This window comes from Paramisgurnus dabryanus, chromosome 5, assembly GCF_030506205.2.
Source record: "Paramisgurnus dabryanus chromosome 5, PD_genome_1.1, whole genome shotgun sequence".
NCBI classification, from domain to species: domain Eukaryota; kingdom Metazoa; phylum Chordata; class Actinopteri; order Cypriniformes; family Cobitidae; genus Paramisgurnus; species Paramisgurnus dabryanus.
Window position 1 is genome coordinate 17,226,405 of NC_133341.1, and position 18,961 is coordinate 17,245,365.

Here is an 18,961-nt window from a genome sequence, read left to right on the forward strand (position 1 = left end):
ATTGTTGTTGCATTCAAATGCATTGAACAGCTGTGAAATGAATCATTCATATAAAAATTTCTAGTAAAGAGATGGAGTTGATGTTGTTAAGGGACTATAAAAGTGTAACTGTAGATGGTAGTTAATGTCAGTCGTTCTGAGTCCACAGAGAGTCTGAGTAAAATCTCCAAGCTTGTAAGAAGTCATGGCAGGAACACTGTGTCTTTAAGAAGTGAGAACTAACATAGTGGATCTGCATTCACACCACATGCGTCCATTCTACTCTCTCTCTCTCTCTCTCTCTCTCTCTCTCTCTCTCTCTCTCTCTCTCTCTCTCTCTTTCTCAAACAGTAGACAACATATACTATAGAACAACAGTTGGGGCACCGTGTGGTTCTCCACGCTCTCTTTCTCTGTTCCCAGCACTGTTTTTCAGTTGTTGGACAGCAGTTCAGCATCTGTGAGGTTATGGAGTCTGAGACAAGCCCTGAATCGGAGGGTCAGTCTGGTAAGTAATAATGGATAGAGCAGCAGGAAGTGGGATGAAAGATGCTTGTTTTGGGTCTCAGTACAGGAGATTTATTGTCTAAGTTGCTGTAAAGGGGGACACATGAGTTTAATGTAAACTAGTCTCAGACGGCACACCCACAGTTCTTTCACTGCTTGCAAGTTGTTTTGGGAACAAAACTGAAAAGCACTTGTGAATGTGCAAACTCCAAGTTGTGAATAAGAACCTATTTTTATCCAATTTGGATATTATTTTTAATCAGTCCACCAAAAAATTAAGTTGTGCTTAAAATTAAGGTTCGAGGCTTTAAGTCTTTTGTAGGTGCTTTTTCAAAGGTTTATTTTAAGAAAGAAATAAGCGCTTAATTTGCTGATGTTTGTCAGGTTTGAAGCATCAAGTCTTATTCTGTGGTTTGTTTGATGCACTAAATAGCAATTCATTAAGTTACCAAGAGCAGAATTGTATTTTTTGTTTGTGAGTTATGTCTGTAAAGTAATCTGTATTTATTATTTTTGGACAGACATCTTGATCATAAAATGCAAACTGGCTCTTTGTCAAATTTAATCATAATGCTGACCAGTCATCTTGCTGTTAGTCAAAATATGACTATGACTAGACTATGAGATGCATGTGTGTCTTTACAATGATCTTAATGTGCTAAAAGTTAACATGTTAATATGTGGAGACGTGTTTAAACAGGTAGTTGAAAACGGTTCTTCTTTAACAAGTTTGTGTTTCTTGCTGCAGATTTGATTGATTTTTATTTTGTGGAGAAAGAGTGTCTATGTGTGAATTACTACAGCAAAGGTGACAAACAATGTCACAGTCTCTCTCTCTTAGTCTCTCACTTTCTCTCTTTCTTTACTTTTCATTCACACATTTCAATCTATTCTGTAACTTTAGAAAAGAGCCTTATCTTTATCTAATGATAAAACTTTAAGTATTTTTCTATTGTCGGTATGCCCAGAGAGTAGGATCCAGGACTCTGTTTTACAGAGAGAAACATTCGAGTTTTTGTCTGGAAGAATGTGCTTAGCTGAATGAGTCAACCGCTAAAATATTTCAGGGAAATGGGACATCCAAGGTCCAACTGGGCCGATACATTGGACAGAGAGAGAGAGAACGAGAGAGGGATTACAAAGGGAGAATACAGATAGAGTTGGAATGACAAACATATATACTGTACATACAAACAGAAAGAAGAAAAGTCATGCATGCTAAAGGAACTCAAATTCGTTACACAGTAGTTGAGCTCAACATCTGTCTTACACTTAAGCCAAACCCTAAAATATCCAAGAATAGCCCCAAATGACACAGTAGAGCTGTCCTGCCCTGGCGGAGTACATGCTTCACCGATCTCCTCTGCCACAAAAAATATGTTACTACAAATGTGTACACTTAAAAAAGAACATTATAAAACATTTAAATGAATTTGCATAAAAGAGAAACCAGATTTGCATAGTAATTAGACTTTATTCAGCGTTTTTGTAAAATACTTTAACAAACATATTTTGTTAATTAAAGCTAAATCAAATATTGATTTAACTCAACACAACTGGTGTTCATTTAATGCCTTTCACATTCAACAACTTTACGAGGCGCCCATAAAAAAGTCATAATAAGCATTTTTCATTTTAAATGAAATGAATGAAGCTTTAGGATTAGATGAAGCTCTTGCCCTTCAGTTCATTATGGAATAAGAGAAAGAAAGAGACGTGTTCTTACTGTATGAGTAAATTAATGTATGTAAGCAAATCCAGTCAGAAGAAACACAGCCTTGACTGTTTACATCTGTGTACAATCAAAACAAATAGGAGTAAATAAAAAAAGGATTTTATAAAAATTGTTCTGGACTCCTGTTTGGCATTTGGGATATCTTCAGTCATGTGTAGATACAGTGGACAACCACCTCTGATGTAGATGAGAGGATAAGAGTGTAATTAAAGATAAGGGAGTGATAAAAAAGGCTCGTGAAAACGACAGACATCATTTGGAAACTTGACGAGGGAATCGTATCTTCTCTCTGTTAATTTACATGTACATGTTAGCAGGGTGCTAATGCCATGCTTATCTGATTACTAACCTACTGCGCAGGGGCTTGTTCTTTAACTCCATTGTATACAGTATGATACTCATATAAACCCAGATAAGTTTTCTGCCATATAGTGTAGCTCATTGGCCAAAAGGTACAGTATGTTGTTTATTATTTATATTTCAATGCACGTGCGGCAGGTGTGCATATGTAAGTCATTGGTGCATACTGTAAAAGGGGGCGTTATGCATTCTATCCAATGCATTATCATAGCAACTTGTGAGTGTTTTACCTGGTGGCTAATTCGTATTAATTAGTGTAGCCGACCACACTTGTACTTTTCTGTATGATTTGCTTTCGCTCCTGTGACGTTGAGGTTAGGGGTAAGGTTTCATTATTGTTTTCTTTATACGGATCGTACATATTTGTACAATTCACTTTGTAAAAATTCTAACAAATACGCCAACTCATAAAATATGTCTGAATTCCCCTGAGATTTGGTTGAATCTATCATAATGTTATAAGGGCTGTCACTTATACCATTTATAATAGAGTTTGGAAGATTTTGTCATTTATGCCCTACATAGTAGTTTTTTTGAATTACCACTCATGTGAGGGTCATTGACTCCATGACCATTGATCTGTACAGAGATCACTGTAAATTCATTGCCTATTGTAAACAACTGTAAACTCTGACTAAAGAACAGCATTTTGTTATATTATTTTTCCTTAATTCTTGACTTTTCTAATAAGTAACACACTGTAAAAAAGTTGGTTTGACTTTAAAAATGTTACCTGGTTTCTTTAAAATTTTAATTTAATTCAACGTAAAAATATTAGTTGACACAATAATGTTTTACTCAATTTTTTAAAGGGGACAGAGAATGAAAAAACATTTTTACCCTGTCTTTGTTGAATAATGGTAGTCTACCCGCATTCACGAACATACAAAAAGTTCTAGACATGCTAAACATCTCAGTCTCATAGAAATTCCTCTTTTAGAAATGTCAGCCAGAAAACGGCCCAATCTGAAAAACTGATGCTTATGACATCACAGGCATCTCACTGCCCCTCCACTTTAAAATAATTGGCTAGATTTTTTGAGTGGCAACAAAGTCAGCCAATCAGTAATGAGATTGCAAGTTAAGCCAGTAGGGGAGCCAAATAGGTGCAAAACCACTTGTTTAAAATCCCCCACCCTAATAGAGCTATCTGAGAGAGGTTTTTAGGAAGCTTCTAAGGCATTACAGACCCCGACAAAAAATTTTTTGTCTACATGTCACATCACAGAACAAGGATAAATACCCCGTTCAATCATTCTATGTCACCTTTAAGTTTTAAGGCAACCATGTAACTTACTTTTTTTAATTGAACCAACAAATCTTTTTTTTTACAGTGTTGTGCGCCTATCAATAGTTATAGTAGACACTTTCATCCATAGCAACAGTGCATTCAGGGTATACATTTTATCAGTATGTGTGTTCCCCTGGGATCAATCATATGACCTTTTGTGCTGATAATGCAATGCTCTACCAACTGAGCTACAGGAAGTGTAGAGCAAGTAAGATGTGTTTCTGGATCAACATTTCTGTCAAAGAAATCTCAAATCACAGCCGTGTTTTTTACCTGTGAGACTAGAACCGGTGACCTTTTGGTTATAAGCCCGAATCTATAAACAGATAGACATGCCTTGCCTTTAAGTATTTTTTATGCCAAATGGTTAAAGGTGACATAGAATGATTGAACGGGGTATTTATCCTTGTTTGTGATGTAACATGTAGACAAATTTTTTTTTGTTTGGGTCTGTAATGCCTTAGAAGCTTCCTAAAAACCTCTCTCAGATAGCTCTATTAGGGTGGGGGATTTGAAACAAGTGGTTTTGCACCTATTTGGCTCCCCCTACTGGCTTAACTTGCAATCTCATTACTGATTGGCTGACTTTGCTGCCACTCAAAAAATGTAGCCAATTATTTTAAAGTGGAGGGGCAGTTAGATGCCTGTGATGTCATAAGCATCAGTTTTTCAGATTGGGCCGTTTTCACATTTCTTAAAGAGGAATTTCTATGAGACTGAGATGTTTAGCATGTCTAGAACTTTTTGTATGTTCGTGAATGCGGGTAGACTACCATTATTCAACAAAGACAAGGTAAAAATGGTTTTTCATTCTCTGTCCCCTTTAAATCCATTAAAAAGCGTCTGTGGACTTTAAACCTCTAAAACATTTTAAAAGCAGCAGTTTGGTTTTCAGGATGTTAGTGAGCAAACACCACAGTGAATATGCATGAGCAGGGCTGTACAATTAAGTCTAATTGGCTACATTATGAAAATTGATACACTATGGCTTGATACACTATGGCATAAATCAGTTAAAGACTGAATGAATTTGCTTAACAATCTGTTTGATTGATTTTGATATATTTCCTTTTTACAATAGTAATAGGCTAATATGCATTAGTTACGTCACCACCATAAACCATGATTTGATGTCATTGCATGCGCTTTCAGGGGGAGGGTCTTTATTTCCAATCTAAAGAGTGTTTGACTGGATGAAGTCTCTGTAGTCCAAGATGAGTCATTAGTATTTTTGTTCTGAAGTTTCCCAGAAAAGATCTTCTAAAGGGCAAGTTTGACATCTTTCAGGAATATGGTATAATTCAAAGTGTCTGTAGACATGGATTGTAAAATGCAGTTAAAGATGTTTGGGGGGAGAACTGGTCATTTCTGGTGAGGTACAGTACAATACGGACATCCTGGCCTCATATTTAGATAAAAATAGGTCTGAATGTTTTTCATTCTACTTCACTTTTTCTGTCTCTGTGAAGAAAGAGGAAAGGAAAGTGGAGCAAGACGGAGAATTACTATAGCTTCAAAAAGTCATAAACAAGAGAATATGTCTTAGTCATTCTCTCTCTCTCTCTCTCTCTCTCTCTCTCTCTCTCTCTCTCTCTCTCTCTCTCTCTCTCTCTCTCTCTCTCTCTCTCTCTCTCTCTCTCTCTCTCTCTCTCTCTCTCTCTCTCTCTCTCTCTCTCTCTCTCTCTCTCTCTCTGAGTCACTGCTGGCTTGTGAGAGCTACATGCTGTCTGGTTTGCCGACAGAGATCTTTCTTATTATTAGACTTAAACCCATGCGTCTGTGTGTTCGCACATATACTCATCAAACTGAATATCTTGCGAGATGAATATCTTTATCTCTGGAGTCGCTCAGAGGGGGCATCGTCACAGAAACCCAAGAGAACAGTAAGAGATAAAGTTTGATGTTCAGTCATTCAGCTCTCGCTAGGGCCTTAATAAGCTCTGTTAAGACTCTTGGGAAAACTTTGCCACCATCTGCTTGTCCAGCAGCAACGTCTTTGTCTGTGCCAAGTATGCCGGTATTTAAAACAAACTTACAGAGTTATTTTTATGTGTCCATATGTCTATAATTAAGCCTATGTGTGTTGTGTATGCATCCTGGCACGTTTATGTGCGTGTGTTTGCATGTGCGCCGCTACATGCATTAGTATTCCTAGCATTTGAAGATCTAGCTTAAAAATCTATGTGAAAAAACTTTGGAAATGTTGCTTAGTAATAAGCTAGGAGAGAGAGAGTGAGAGAGAAAAGGAGAGGTTTAATCAACACTTCTCCGGTTGAATGTGGCAGTATATCACATTCCTCCTCAAAAACAAATCTAATCTCAGTCTGGGCAACCTTCCATTTATGCAAAGCAGCATTCATTTCTGAAGAATGAGAACTCCATGAAAGAATCAAATAGTGGATCAGATTGCAGGGGATGTTGATGCAGCAGCTTCAAAATAATTAAAACACATTCATAATGAATGATACACTTCTCAAATATACGAAACATCCAATATATCAGTTTAGAATAACAATCTGGAAGATTTATAGGATTATTTGAGGAATTTTCAAGATTTAGAGTTCAGTAAGTATTTATAAAATAACATTGCAGTTAATAGCTTAGCTATTGTTTGATACCACAATCTCATAATTCTTAAGAGCACCTGCCTTATTTCAGATATTAAATGGAAAATCTGTTTAGTTTTATAGTTAAATAAAGCATAAAGGAGATATATCATAAAGGAGACGAGTTGATTCAACAGGATTTAGACTTTACAAGCTGTACGGTGTGCACCTTGAGACAATGGCTTGATACACGTCAGTGTTTTTAAATTAAGTCAGCTCAAATATGCATTTTAGTCTGTGACTTGGATAAGCCCGGTCCGGGAACCTGCCCCAAAAAGTTAAAGAGTTAGTTTTTTGTGTGTTTTTCTGAACACATTCTGTAATCTGAACACTTTTAGGATTGTGGTTTGTTTGTTAGTGATGAAACCTTCCTGGGTCTCTGTGAAAGAGAAGAGACATGAGAGTACGTAGGGCATGCCCTGATATATTAAAGGAAAAGATGTGAAAGACAGGTATTATTTCCTTTATACATAATTCAAAAGTTGTTCTTCCTGCAAAAAGTGAAACAAAAGACTTTTTACAAAGTTGCAGCTATTATAAACATTTGGATCTCCTCTCCAGATTTATTTTTCTGTGTTTGTTTGCGTGGCTGCGCATCTGTCTTTGTACCATGCCGTTTTACATGCCGATCTTTGTAGCTTTGTGTGCATGTTTTCCAAAATAGAATTGCTGCAAGGGACTCTAGAAATTCCAATCCAATTCGTCGTACACTTGGAGAACAAAAGGCCTGCGAGGATGCTTTTGTTCAGCCCTATAAACACTGCTGAAAGGAGCAAGTGTTGATTTGGATGCTGGTGAAAGGAACATGAATGACTGCTAAGATTTTCCCAGCTGAGGAGCTAATCACTTTTGCTAACCGCAGAAACACGAACTGTAATCCATCTTTAAACTGGCCTCCTTTCCTTTCGTGTTTGTTTAATGAATATAGAAAGTTGATGTGGATGCTGTGTTTGAGACTTTCACTATCAAAAAAGATAAAAGTGAAAGTGTTTTTTCAACAAAGTTTGAAATTAAAGTTCCTGTTTAGCTTTTTAGTTTTTCAACTCTCCCATTTTGCCGGAATTCTCCCTGATTTTACTATTCTTTCCCGCCATCATCCCGTTTAAATAATTTCCCGTATTTCTCTAGTATTTTTAGTCTATCTTTATCTTCTGTAAAGCAGGCGGAAGTATATCTGAAACATATCACTCAAACGACAGCCGCCAATAAAATAATGAGAAGAAAAGCTTTCCGATGATGGGTGGAGGATGACTGTGTGCAAAGTTACAACGCACATTTAGTGAAATGCCCGCCCGCCAGCGTAAACAGACTAACACATTTTGGATGTGCTGGCTAATGCGTGTGGCCGGGTGTGCATTTTTTAGTTACTTTGCGTTTAGGAAAACACTGCTGTTTGTGCTTTAAAACTTAAGTCAGAAGGTGTTAAGGAACGCAACGTCTGGGACCTATGTGTATACAGTAACAAGTCACTTGCAAATGCAAAAAAAGATTTTCTTACTTAGTATTGTCTTGTTTTTATTACACAAGGGCGTAGGTTTGATTCTGGCATTGGTGGGGACATAAATAAAATGGTTGCATTGCAAAAACTGTTTATCACCGTTTACTTGACACAAACAACAGACAACTCAGTATGCACTTTACTCAGTAACATCTGACTCGCCACCCCCGGCCATCCCAAATTTATAATAAACAATTCGTTATGTCCACCTAGAGCCTAATAAACAGTAACTGTTTAAGTCTTTGTTAAAAAAAAAAAAGAAAATCACATTGTAAGATATAACCATATATACTTTATAACAATGAAGAATATGCAATTAATATTTAATTCTTAATTTAATTTTGCCAAAAAAATCCCAGTGTTGAACTTGGTACGTATATTATGCTGTTTCCTGAACAACGTTTATTAACGTTTCTGTAGTTCACATTAAATCTTCTTTTCACTAACAGATAGTTAATCAGTGTGAAAAAAAATAATTTTAAGTTTAAAATGCAACCTTACATTATGTCTACATCTGTGCAAGTAATGACCACAGTGCAGTAATGTAAAGTATTCAGCAATCATGACATGAATTCATGTTTTTACCATGTTGGGGTTATTTTCTTTCATGGATTAGGGACCCCCTAAATAACCTTGCTACCCCATTTATAAAACGTTGACAAAAGTTTGCAACTCCTCAGGTTAACATGGGATTGTCGTGTATTGGTGAAAACACTGTCCTTGAATCATTATGTGACACAACTTGTTCCGTATTTTGTGAATGAAACAGTTACAGTGGGTATAATAATACTTTCTTCCTCACTTACCTGTAGCCCGAATAATCACGCGCGTCTTGTTGAGTGAACTTTGGCGCGTTGTACAAAGTGAAACCATCCTATCACACGTAGCGAGTAAAGACAAGCCCATAAAGTGATGTGATTTAGAGAGGCGGGACTCAAGAAATGCTAATCCAATCATATTAGCAATGTGATTAGAGAGGCGGGACTAAAGAAATGCAAAGCCAATCATATTAGCGATGTGAGTTACGGAGGCGGGCATTGCAGAGAACGAAAGCTGTTAACCGTTTGTGTCCCACATAGAGCGTCATTTTTACAGAACGGGATTGCAAAAGATTTCTAGTCTCATTTAAATGATTCCTGAAAAAAAATATAATAAGTAAAAAATAGAAAACACAAGAATAAGAAGGACATTAGTGGTTATATATGAATACAGATTAATTGTTTGGTCGAAATTATTGCTAGGGACAATTCAGTCTTCCCTGAATATTGCTAGGGACATGTCCCTAGCGTCCCACCCTAAATCTACGCCCATGTTATTACAAATATAAAAAATCTTAAAGCAAGATGCATTTTCTTGATAAGCAAAATTACCTAAGAAAATAGGTCTAGTTTATAGACAAAAAATATCAAATTAAAGTAATTTGTTCTTAAAATAAACAAATAAATTTGCCAATGGGATAAGAAAATATTACATTATTTTTTCTTGATTTAAGTTTTTATAAAAAAAAAATTCTTGGCAGGTTTTTTTTGCTTGGTCATTTTGCTCCCAGTTTTTTTTTGCATCCATTTCCTTGTATAGTAATGGGGGGATGGTCTCCCTTATTTTCAAATCCCAATGTTGACAGGTATGCTTGGAAGAGCCAGGACATTTACTAAAATAACTCAAATTCTGTTTGTCTGAAAGATTATGTACACATTTATTTTTCGCTGAACTTTTCTTTTTAAGGGGGAAATGTCTATAAAAAATATATTTAACATAATCAGATTATTTAATACAATTCTAATAATTGTTATTAATTAGATTAATTATAGAACAATTTAATAATCTAATTAGAAAGGTTTTATGATTTTATCAGCAATGTATTTTTGTGGCAAATTATATTAAATTATTTGCAAGTAAAATCTGTTTTTGTGTGAGTTTGCATCAGATGTTTTTTTTCTAGCTAAATCTGGGCAATATATCACATGTTGGCAGGGTCATGTGTAGTGTTGAAGAAGGAGGCACTGGTTTTGCTCTCTATATGGGAACAATTGTCCTTGAATCCAGTGTGGGATGCCTTTCTCCTGGTTTACGCCACATGACCACGTTAAAAATGTTTCTTAAGCTATTGGAGCAGAATGTGGCAACTATTTAAAGAGGGTCTCCATTCTTTTTTCTTCTCCCAGGTGGTAAAGAGAGGCGTCTTTTTCAGACACAGTAATGTTACACTTGTGCACTTCCAGGCAGGAATGCAGGTGCTCTGCCATTTTTCAGTTTACGGATGGACTTTTTCAGAACAGACACTTGTATAGACGACTGGCCTTTCTCACCCGGGCTCATCCCACACCTCCCATAGGTCACACACAGGGAGGGCTTTGTCTCTGTGGTGACAGCTGTTAACATTCTTCCTCAGGGCAGAGGCGGCCAAAGGCTTCTCAAAAACCTGCATTCCTACTATTGTATTAGAGCACAGTTTCCAATGAAAGACTCTGGATAGAAAGAATGGTACAGTCAGTAATATGTTTAATTATTGTTTTTGTGTAGCGTACATGTTGAAAAGTGATTTTGGAATCAGTATAAATGTTTTTCTGTTTTTGTGTTTATAACAATACAATCTCATGGCAATTTAAGTTTTAGTACAATCTTCTTTCACGTCAATGACGTTGGGATTTGGGGTGGAGTTATGGGCGGGGCTTCATTATTGCTTTTTCTAATCTTACTATTTTTGTATATTTTACTTCATAAAATCATACAACTGATCCACCTTGATAAATATTTACAAATTCCTGTCGGATCAGGTTGGTAGAATGATGATCCCCACAGCTGCCGGAACTGAAGTTAGTGATAAAATTAATGAAAACAGAGCCCACCCATTTAGAGGAACAATATTATTGGTCAGATTTTCTGTCACTTGAAATGAATCTCCCTTTGATTGAGTGTTTTTGACTTCATGTGACACTGCACAAACCAATCAGCGTGTATATGAATCAACGCAAGATAAGTGGCTGATCACACAAAACGCGTTTCAAATGCTTGGTGCCTTTTTTTTATATTTCTGTGCAACCACAGATGCAGCTATCCTGTCAATCAAATACTGATGCGTGAACGCTCTTGAAACTTTGGTTTGCTGTCAACTGTCATAACTGGTACAATTCATGATTTTACATTTCCTTTGGTGTGTAAGTGTGTATTAGTACATGTTAACGATATGCAAAAGGTACAAACCCCAAAGTAAACGATGACCTAAGTTATCGTTTACAACATAAATCTCTTTTTTTGGACTTCAACAAACACTCGGATTGTAGGGAACAATTTACTTCCTGGGCCTGTTGAAGTGGACAAGACCGACATTATCATAATTCCTCCCGCTTTGACTCATAGAAGACTCATGTAAGTTAACTCCTGTTAGCATTGCATTGTTAGCAAATCTTTCAAACATGGTAAGGAGCATCACTCAGAGGTATTCAAGCCAATCGCAGCGTACAGATTAGCTGGCCAATCAGGGACACAGCGCTTTTCAGATCGATGAGCTTTGTACAAAATCAGAGCGTTTGAGGAAAACGGTATATCTGGAGCTACAAAAATGTACGGTATGTGGAAAATAATGTGTTTTTTAACCATAAACCACGCGAACACATTGTATTATACCAAATACACAAAATACGTTGTTTTTAGCAATAAAATATGTGCACTTTAAAAAGAGGATGCTTGATCTGTCCTTTAATCGAGGTTGAGAAGTGCGCTCAGGCATTTTATATGGGCTCTTACTGCCCATATAAAACAATATAAAAGCGCCCACTGCTATAAACGCGTTCTGTCTGATCCGCCCCTTAAATCGTATGCTTTTAAATCACTATTGCAGTTTTTTGATGTTATGTGCAACTGCCAAGAAGTCAAACAAATCAGTTCTGGCTGACATGTATTAAATATAATATTTAAAGTTTTGAAATGTTTTTTTTTTTTTTACAATATTTACACTCAACCCAGCGTTGTGTCAAAAAGGGACAAACCCAGCATGTAGCTTATGCAGGGTTCTTTTAACATATCTTTGGGTCAAATATAAAAAATGTTTTGGGTTAAAGGTACAATTTGTAAGATATTTGCAGTATAATATCCAAAAACCACTAGTCCGGTGTTATATATTTTTTTTCCAGCTGATTACTGACAATATCTATAATGTTTTCAACTACTTGTAAATTATGAGATTATTGCTGCCCTATAAACAGTGACACGGGGCAGTGCAGTTGCCTTTAAATGACGTTAATATCTACGTTACCCTTTGTTACGCCTTTGACAACATGACAACAGTGTCGTGGACAAAAGCGAAAGTAATAGCGTCTGTCCGGCCACTCGCTTTTTTATGGTAAGTTTGTTTATCAGAACACTTAATTCTGTGCTGTGTTAACAAACCATCGTATTTGACTAATACTGTAACATCTATGACTAACAATTGCGTTTTGAAAATTACATGAAACCTTACATAATGAAAAAAAACGATGTCATCAAACATAACATTTATAAAACTTGATTACTTTACCTCATGTGTAACATGATTTCTCGTTCCCGTCTGATTGATGGGCATCAGCATTTGAGTTAAAGACTACAAATCCCACCAGTCTACGCTGCTTCAGAGCATCATTAATCTACGTCATTGTTATTGATTTGATCTTGCGCCCTCTAGCGGCGCGGAAAATACAAATTGCATCTTTAATTTAACCCAAATGCTGGGCTTGTTCTTTTTCTAATCAGTGGGTTGAAAATAACCCAGCATTTTTTAGTGTGTAGATCCTCTCCGAGAGCCTAGAGGGCCTTGACGGTTCACTGCTGATACACACACATGCAAGCAGCACACACTGTTTCTCCTAAAAGCTTTGAAATGTGCGTGTTGTTGCTTTGGTTAATTTACTTTGTTGTTGATAAAGAGGAGAGAGATTTTAAGCAGCTTGCGATAAACAAGGGAATCGAGAGAATTTTAATTGGGTTTCTGAAATACAGTGTAACGTTTGGCAATCTAGAAGAAATTCAATAACTGGATAAGGGAATGTTTTGAAAGGTTGCAAGTACATCAGGTAGGGTTAACTTCGTCTGTGGTAGCTCGCAATGATGAGATGTTCATTAACTTCACATGCATTAACTTCAGTGTGATTAGAGGCATGATTAGAGGTTTATACACGGTTTACTCAGCATGCCGCTCTCAGCCTGACAGCAAAACATGAAAAGCTTAAGATCCAGAGGAAAGGGGTGATTATTGGTGATGAGGACACAGCTTGTTAGCACTGATGAACAGAAGGCAACTGAATGAAAGTATGACGCGGATGCTCAGTAAGAAACATTGTTGGCATATAAATTATTCATTGGAAGTTTTTAAATATGTGAGAAGAAAGAGAAAGTAGCACAGCTTCAGTCTGTAGGAAATTGTGGTTGCATGCTTACAGTTTAAAACTGATTATAGAGAAATATCTGCCTGCAGAACATTAAAAGATATTAAAAAGTAGGAAATTAAGATCGTTTTGGTCAGTTTTAAGTGTAAAAAATGTTTTTTTCCTCAGTTTATTCTTTTTAGAAAAAATCTTGTCTGTTAATGGAGGAAGGGTGAGTGATGAAGATGCTTTAGTTGTTATCATGGACAGATATTTTTTCTAGTCAGTAAATAGGAAATGCATGATAGGTAAAGAACAAAACTTTGAGGACACCCTATTCACCAAATCGACAATCAATAAACTAAGGATTTTCAATGGCCAGTACTTTTGTATTCGACCCTGTGTTAAACGGACACTCCACTTTTTTTGAAAACAGGGCTCACTAACTTTTTCCACTAGGAGCACAGTGGCCCCCAACTGAAAATTTTAGGGGCGCAACCAGAAAATTTAGGGGCACACACTATAAATCAACATGCTATCCAAATATTCACATTTCTACTAATTTACACTGTATTACTAATAAATACTTTAATGATAGATGCAGAAAGTACAATGTGCTGTTTTCAAATTCAGTGTCACATCACAAAAAAAAGGTCAAATTTACTGGTCGCACATGTGCAACTGGATGTAAAATTCAGTGGCACACTCTCAAATTTTGGTGGCAAAATGCCCCCATTTAAAACTTGACTCTTCTGTAGTTACATTGTGTACTAAGATCGATGGAAAATTAAAAGTTAAGATTTTCTAGGCAGATATAGCTAGGAACTATACTTTCATTCTTGCGTAATAAAGGACTTTGCTGCTGTAACATGTCTGCAGGAGGCACAATGATATTACGCACTACCCAAAAATAGTCCCCTGCTATTGAAAGTTACGAACGGGACTATTTTTGGCTGCTGTGTAATATCATTGTGCCTCCTGCAACGATGTTACGGCAGCAAAGTCCTTGATTATTACACCAGAATGAGAGTATAGTTCATAGCCGTATCTGCCTAGAAAATCACAACTTTAAATTTTCCATCGGTCTCAGTACACGATGTAACTATAGAAGAATCAAGTTTTAAATAGGAAAAATATAAAAACTTGTTGGTTATTTTTTTAGGCGCGATGCTAATGGACTAATCAGATTCTATGGATTTTGCTTAGCTATGCTAAAAGTGCTAGCGCCAGACCCGGAGATCGGCTGAATAGATTTCAAAACAGTAAGAATCAAATGTTTAACCCTAGAGGAGCTAGAAAATGAGCATATTTTCAAAAAAAGTGGAGTGTCCCTTTAAATGTTTGATTACATCCCTGCAGGTTACATCGTACATGGACACAGTGTTGTTTCATTTCTTCCACCTAATGGTTTCTTATAAGTCGTATGTCAGTGTAATGATTTCTTATAATGAAACATCAGCTGAAGTTCAGCTCTTTGTGTTCTGTTTCGGTTTCTTGGCTGTACCAGAACCCAATCCTGATGTCTTTGCCTTCTCAACCGCAACCTGATTTCTGATTGGTCCAGTATCCGTCTGGAATTTTGCTTTCCCTGCTCTTGACCCCGCCTTTACTCTGCCCTGAGGGCGGCAATGAACAACAGCATTCCCTTACACAGCCGAGGGTACACACGTGCATGCGTATGTGTCGTCTATAGACTGAGCAGCAGGAAAGGGAAATACGATTCCTCTTTCAAACAGACGTGTTTGTACACAGTCTTACATAATAACTCAATGTCTAATAAAAGTTCACTGTGGAAGTTTTACAAGAAAGGTCTTTTATCTCATTTTGTAAAAGTTGTTCACAAAGAAGAAGCGATAAATCTGTCTCCCACACATATTCCCTATCACATTCCTGTCTCTTTCTCTCCCTCTCTCTTTGCTACCATGGCTCAGATTTTGTGTAAAGGGGAGGGTCTGAACTCTGTTTGCAGTCAATGCCCCTGCCGGAGTCTAGCGCTTATACTCTCACTCTCTCACACACACACGAGTACACACACACACACACAACTACTTCTCCCGCTACAAAGGGAGGAAAGGAGAGTGTGTAAAAGAAAAAGGGGGGAAGAGAGTTTGGATGTTACTGGACTTATACTGGACATGTTGGCTCGCCATGCGCTGTAAAAGTGGTGTGAAGTGTTTTATTCAGTGTTAAGAGGTAAGGGATTGATTTTCACTCTTCTGCTGGTGTTGGTAGATCACTGACAGTGTGGGTGTGTGTGTGTACTTGTGTGTGTGTGTATGTGGACAGGTGAAAACTTACCAGAACTTTACACATTAGAGCTCTATGAAAGTTGCCCTTGTATTAAAGTTCAACTTTTTTGTTGTTATTGTTAACTTTTAAGTTGATCTGCTGTTTCTTCAGCGCTTATGTTTTCACTTATTGTAAACATAGGCAGCGATGAGGGAATTTTAGCAATCCCGTCTGTCACCTCTATATATAAATCATCTATTAAGCATCATTTGATACAGAATTGTATGCTTTTACCCAAATCGTTACTAATGCAATTTCGGGGTTTAGCGATAAGCTGTTTGGTCAGTATATAAGTTTATTCTACATTATACTTTATCAATTTGCATCTGGACAGCCTGTCAGTCTAAGAAACCAAATGCAGTTTTAAAACATCCACAGCTCTGAATCAAACAGCAGTTTCCTTTAAGTTGGCCTATCAGGTGTCAGTGTACCTGTACTATATGTTCACATTACAGTCTGCATATACATACATAGATGCTTTCTATATTTCTTTACTGATACTTTCTCTAAAACAGGAACTAACTAGTCTTCACCACATGTACGTGAACGCCCATCAATTTGATGTGTTTCCAAATCCACATGTGTGTGAAAAGAAGAGAGCGATCACATCTTTAAACCACCTTTCAATCTCGGGTTCCAAATTCATGTCCATGGTTGCGGGCGCTCCGTGCTGTACTGTATTCACGGATCATTGTTGCTCTATTAATAGCCTAGGGCAGGAGCCGGGAGTGAGTCTGCAGCTGGAGGGAAGGAAATGGGCCTGTAGAGCTCAGGGATTAGCCGGGGTCACTGCACTGGGGGCTCTGTGCTGCCCAGGAACTTTTTGGGAATGCAAATGAATCTGATTAAAGTACTGTTGTGCAGAATTCTTTCACATGATTGCATCCTGTGAACTTAATATCAGACATGACCCACAGTTGTCAAACAGCAATTTTTTAGTTTACCCTGTCATACTAGAATAAATCAAAAGAGACAAATGAAAAACTGAGAGAATGTGTGATATTGTCCCAGCTATAACAATATGCACTGTCGGTCAATTTTAAATATAAATAAAACATTACTTGCCCTATCCTCAAAAAGAAAGAATAGCAGTCTTATTCCAATCCACAAAAGTGGTCTCTATCAGTTTTCACACATTAGTTATAAACACACAAGTTTAGGGACTATACCTGTGGAATGTTAACTGCATTTCTCACCTGTCATACTCCACACACACTCTCTCCCTTTCTTCCATCAGCGAATCTTTCTCATCATATATATATATACTATAATTTTGCTGAATAAAAGGAAAATTACTTTAAAACTATTTTGGTATTATTAGGAGATTTGTACACATTTACTTATTTACATTTAGGAACTCAGCAGCTGCTTTAATCCATACTGACTGCAGCAGTGAGGAAAAGCATAAAGTTGAAGATCAATTAATTATTCAAAAGATGAATAATAAGAGTTCTGTACATAGTAATAACATATCATGAGCCTGAAACACGATTGTTTCCTCATTCTTATGTAAACCTCGTGCATGCAAAAGGCCGCTGGAAAACTGGGTAATCTCAACATAACACCAACTGTGACGTTACAGTCGAGATGCATGCCCCAACATTAAAGTGCACATATTCCATTGCTAAAAAACAGCGTTATTTTGTGTATTTGGTATAATACAATGTGTTTGCGTGGTTTATTGTTAAAAAACACATTATTTTCCACATACCATACATTTTTGTAGCTCCAGATTTCACTCTCTTCCTAAAATGCACCGATTTGAAAAGCTCTGTGTTAGGCTTGTTGCGATAGTCGGTGAAACGGTGATTACCGGTGCTTCAGCCTCTCACCGGTTGGATCACTTGCCCACCGCGACACCGTCTTTCACCGTCGTTTTGATATTTTCTTGTAATTAAATCATTTAGTTTCATTAGAGAGAGCTAACACACTAACAACTGAATGTGTCTCCTGCCTGAATTCAGCGGAGCTGAACGCGCGTCATAGCAGCAGGTGTCAGATTTCATTTATTCCTGTCAGACTGCGGCGAGCTTACTGACCAGACGATCATGGCAGAAGCCGCGTGCTTACTCGTTTTTGTTATAATATACATATATGATGTTAAATATAAGTGAGATCGTTTTGTTGTTGTGTTTTTCATTAAGAATAATAACAAACCCATCATTCAAGCAGCGCTTTATGGAGGAATAGCCGGTTGCTCTGCTTGGGACTGGCGGGTTTCTGTCAGAAGTACCTGTGCACATTGACTCAAGCACTTAAACCAGCTGTTGCACTCGCGATTGCACGCAAATTCATACACGATTTAACCATAGACTGTAAAAAAAGATGGACGACGCCTGTTCGCTCTCTTCCATTGATGAAAAGTGAAGCCGCCAGTGTCCCGATATGGCGCTGACATCTTGGGTCTTGAGTCTGCGCAATAGCGATTTCGGGACCAGTCATACGCAGTAGTGAGCAGGAAGGGAAGCCACGAAATCAAAACCCCGCCCTCGCTCTCGTAGAATGCGCATATCACACGATATCACAGCTGTCAATCATGACGTGACACCACCGTTTTTATATCATTAAATAACTAACTAAACACAAACCTATTTTAAAAACAAACATTTGAATTTACATCAGCGTGATAAAAACTACAGTAAATGACAGAAACCAGCTTCGGAAAAAAGATAATTGAAGTGTAAATAATTTTTTTAGTTGGTCTCAAGTCCCATTGAATAACATGGGGAGGCGGGGTTTATGACCTATACTGGGACCAGTCACTGGGGGGCGATCGAGACGTTTTGGCTTCACTTTTCAGGGCTTGTGCGGCACGCTTGGATTTAACGCAGCGTACGCAAGCGCTGGATTTAAACAACAGTTGCATCTAATTCAAAAGTGAAAGTAAAATGCCCACGTCTGTATGTGCATTTATAAGCCCCTCCCACCCGGGGAAACCAGTATCACCGGGTTTGTCACGCGCTGATTAACCGGTGGGAAAATTCTGTCACTGCAACAACCCTACTCTGTGTCCCTGATTGGCCAGCTAATCTGTAAGTTATGATTGGCCTGAATACCTCTGACGTCAGTCGGAAATGTGATGCTCCTTAACATGTTTGAAAGATTTGCTCACAATGCAATGCTTACAGGAGTTAACTTATAGGCTGGGAGTCCAAGCGGGAGGAAATATGATAATTATGTCTACATCACAAACTGTGTGTTTGTTGTAGTCCAAGCAAATTGATTTATGATAATTTGCATCATTGTTTACTTTGGGGTTTGTAAAAAGCCACATACTTTCTATGTAGATATCAGAGAACAATTTAATAAATTATTTGAATACATTTTTTGACACCTTTAATAAAGTTAACCCTGGGC

General features: G+C 37.4%; 1 protein-coding gene across 3 annotated transcripts in view; it reads left to right on the forward strand.

The window, feature by feature from the left end:
• The window catches only part of dab2ipb (DAB2 interacting protein b), a 138,277-nt gene that overhangs the window by 19,452 nt on the left and 99,864 nt on the right, over positions 1–18,961 (forward strand). Inside the window, exon 1 of one of the 3 annotated variants that reach the window (XM_065293450.2) lies at positions 353–487. The exons of 1 other annotated variant lie outside the window; for it this stretch is intronic. In XM_065293450.2, the coding sequence (XP_065149522.2) occupies positions 448–487 (40 nt within the window). In that variant the 5' untranslated portion in view covers positions 353–447. Of the gene's footprint in view, positions 1–352; positions 488–15,343; positions 15,509–18,961 lie in introns of those variants that run through there. One more of the 3 variants, XM_065293451.2, reaches the window with a different exon arrangement.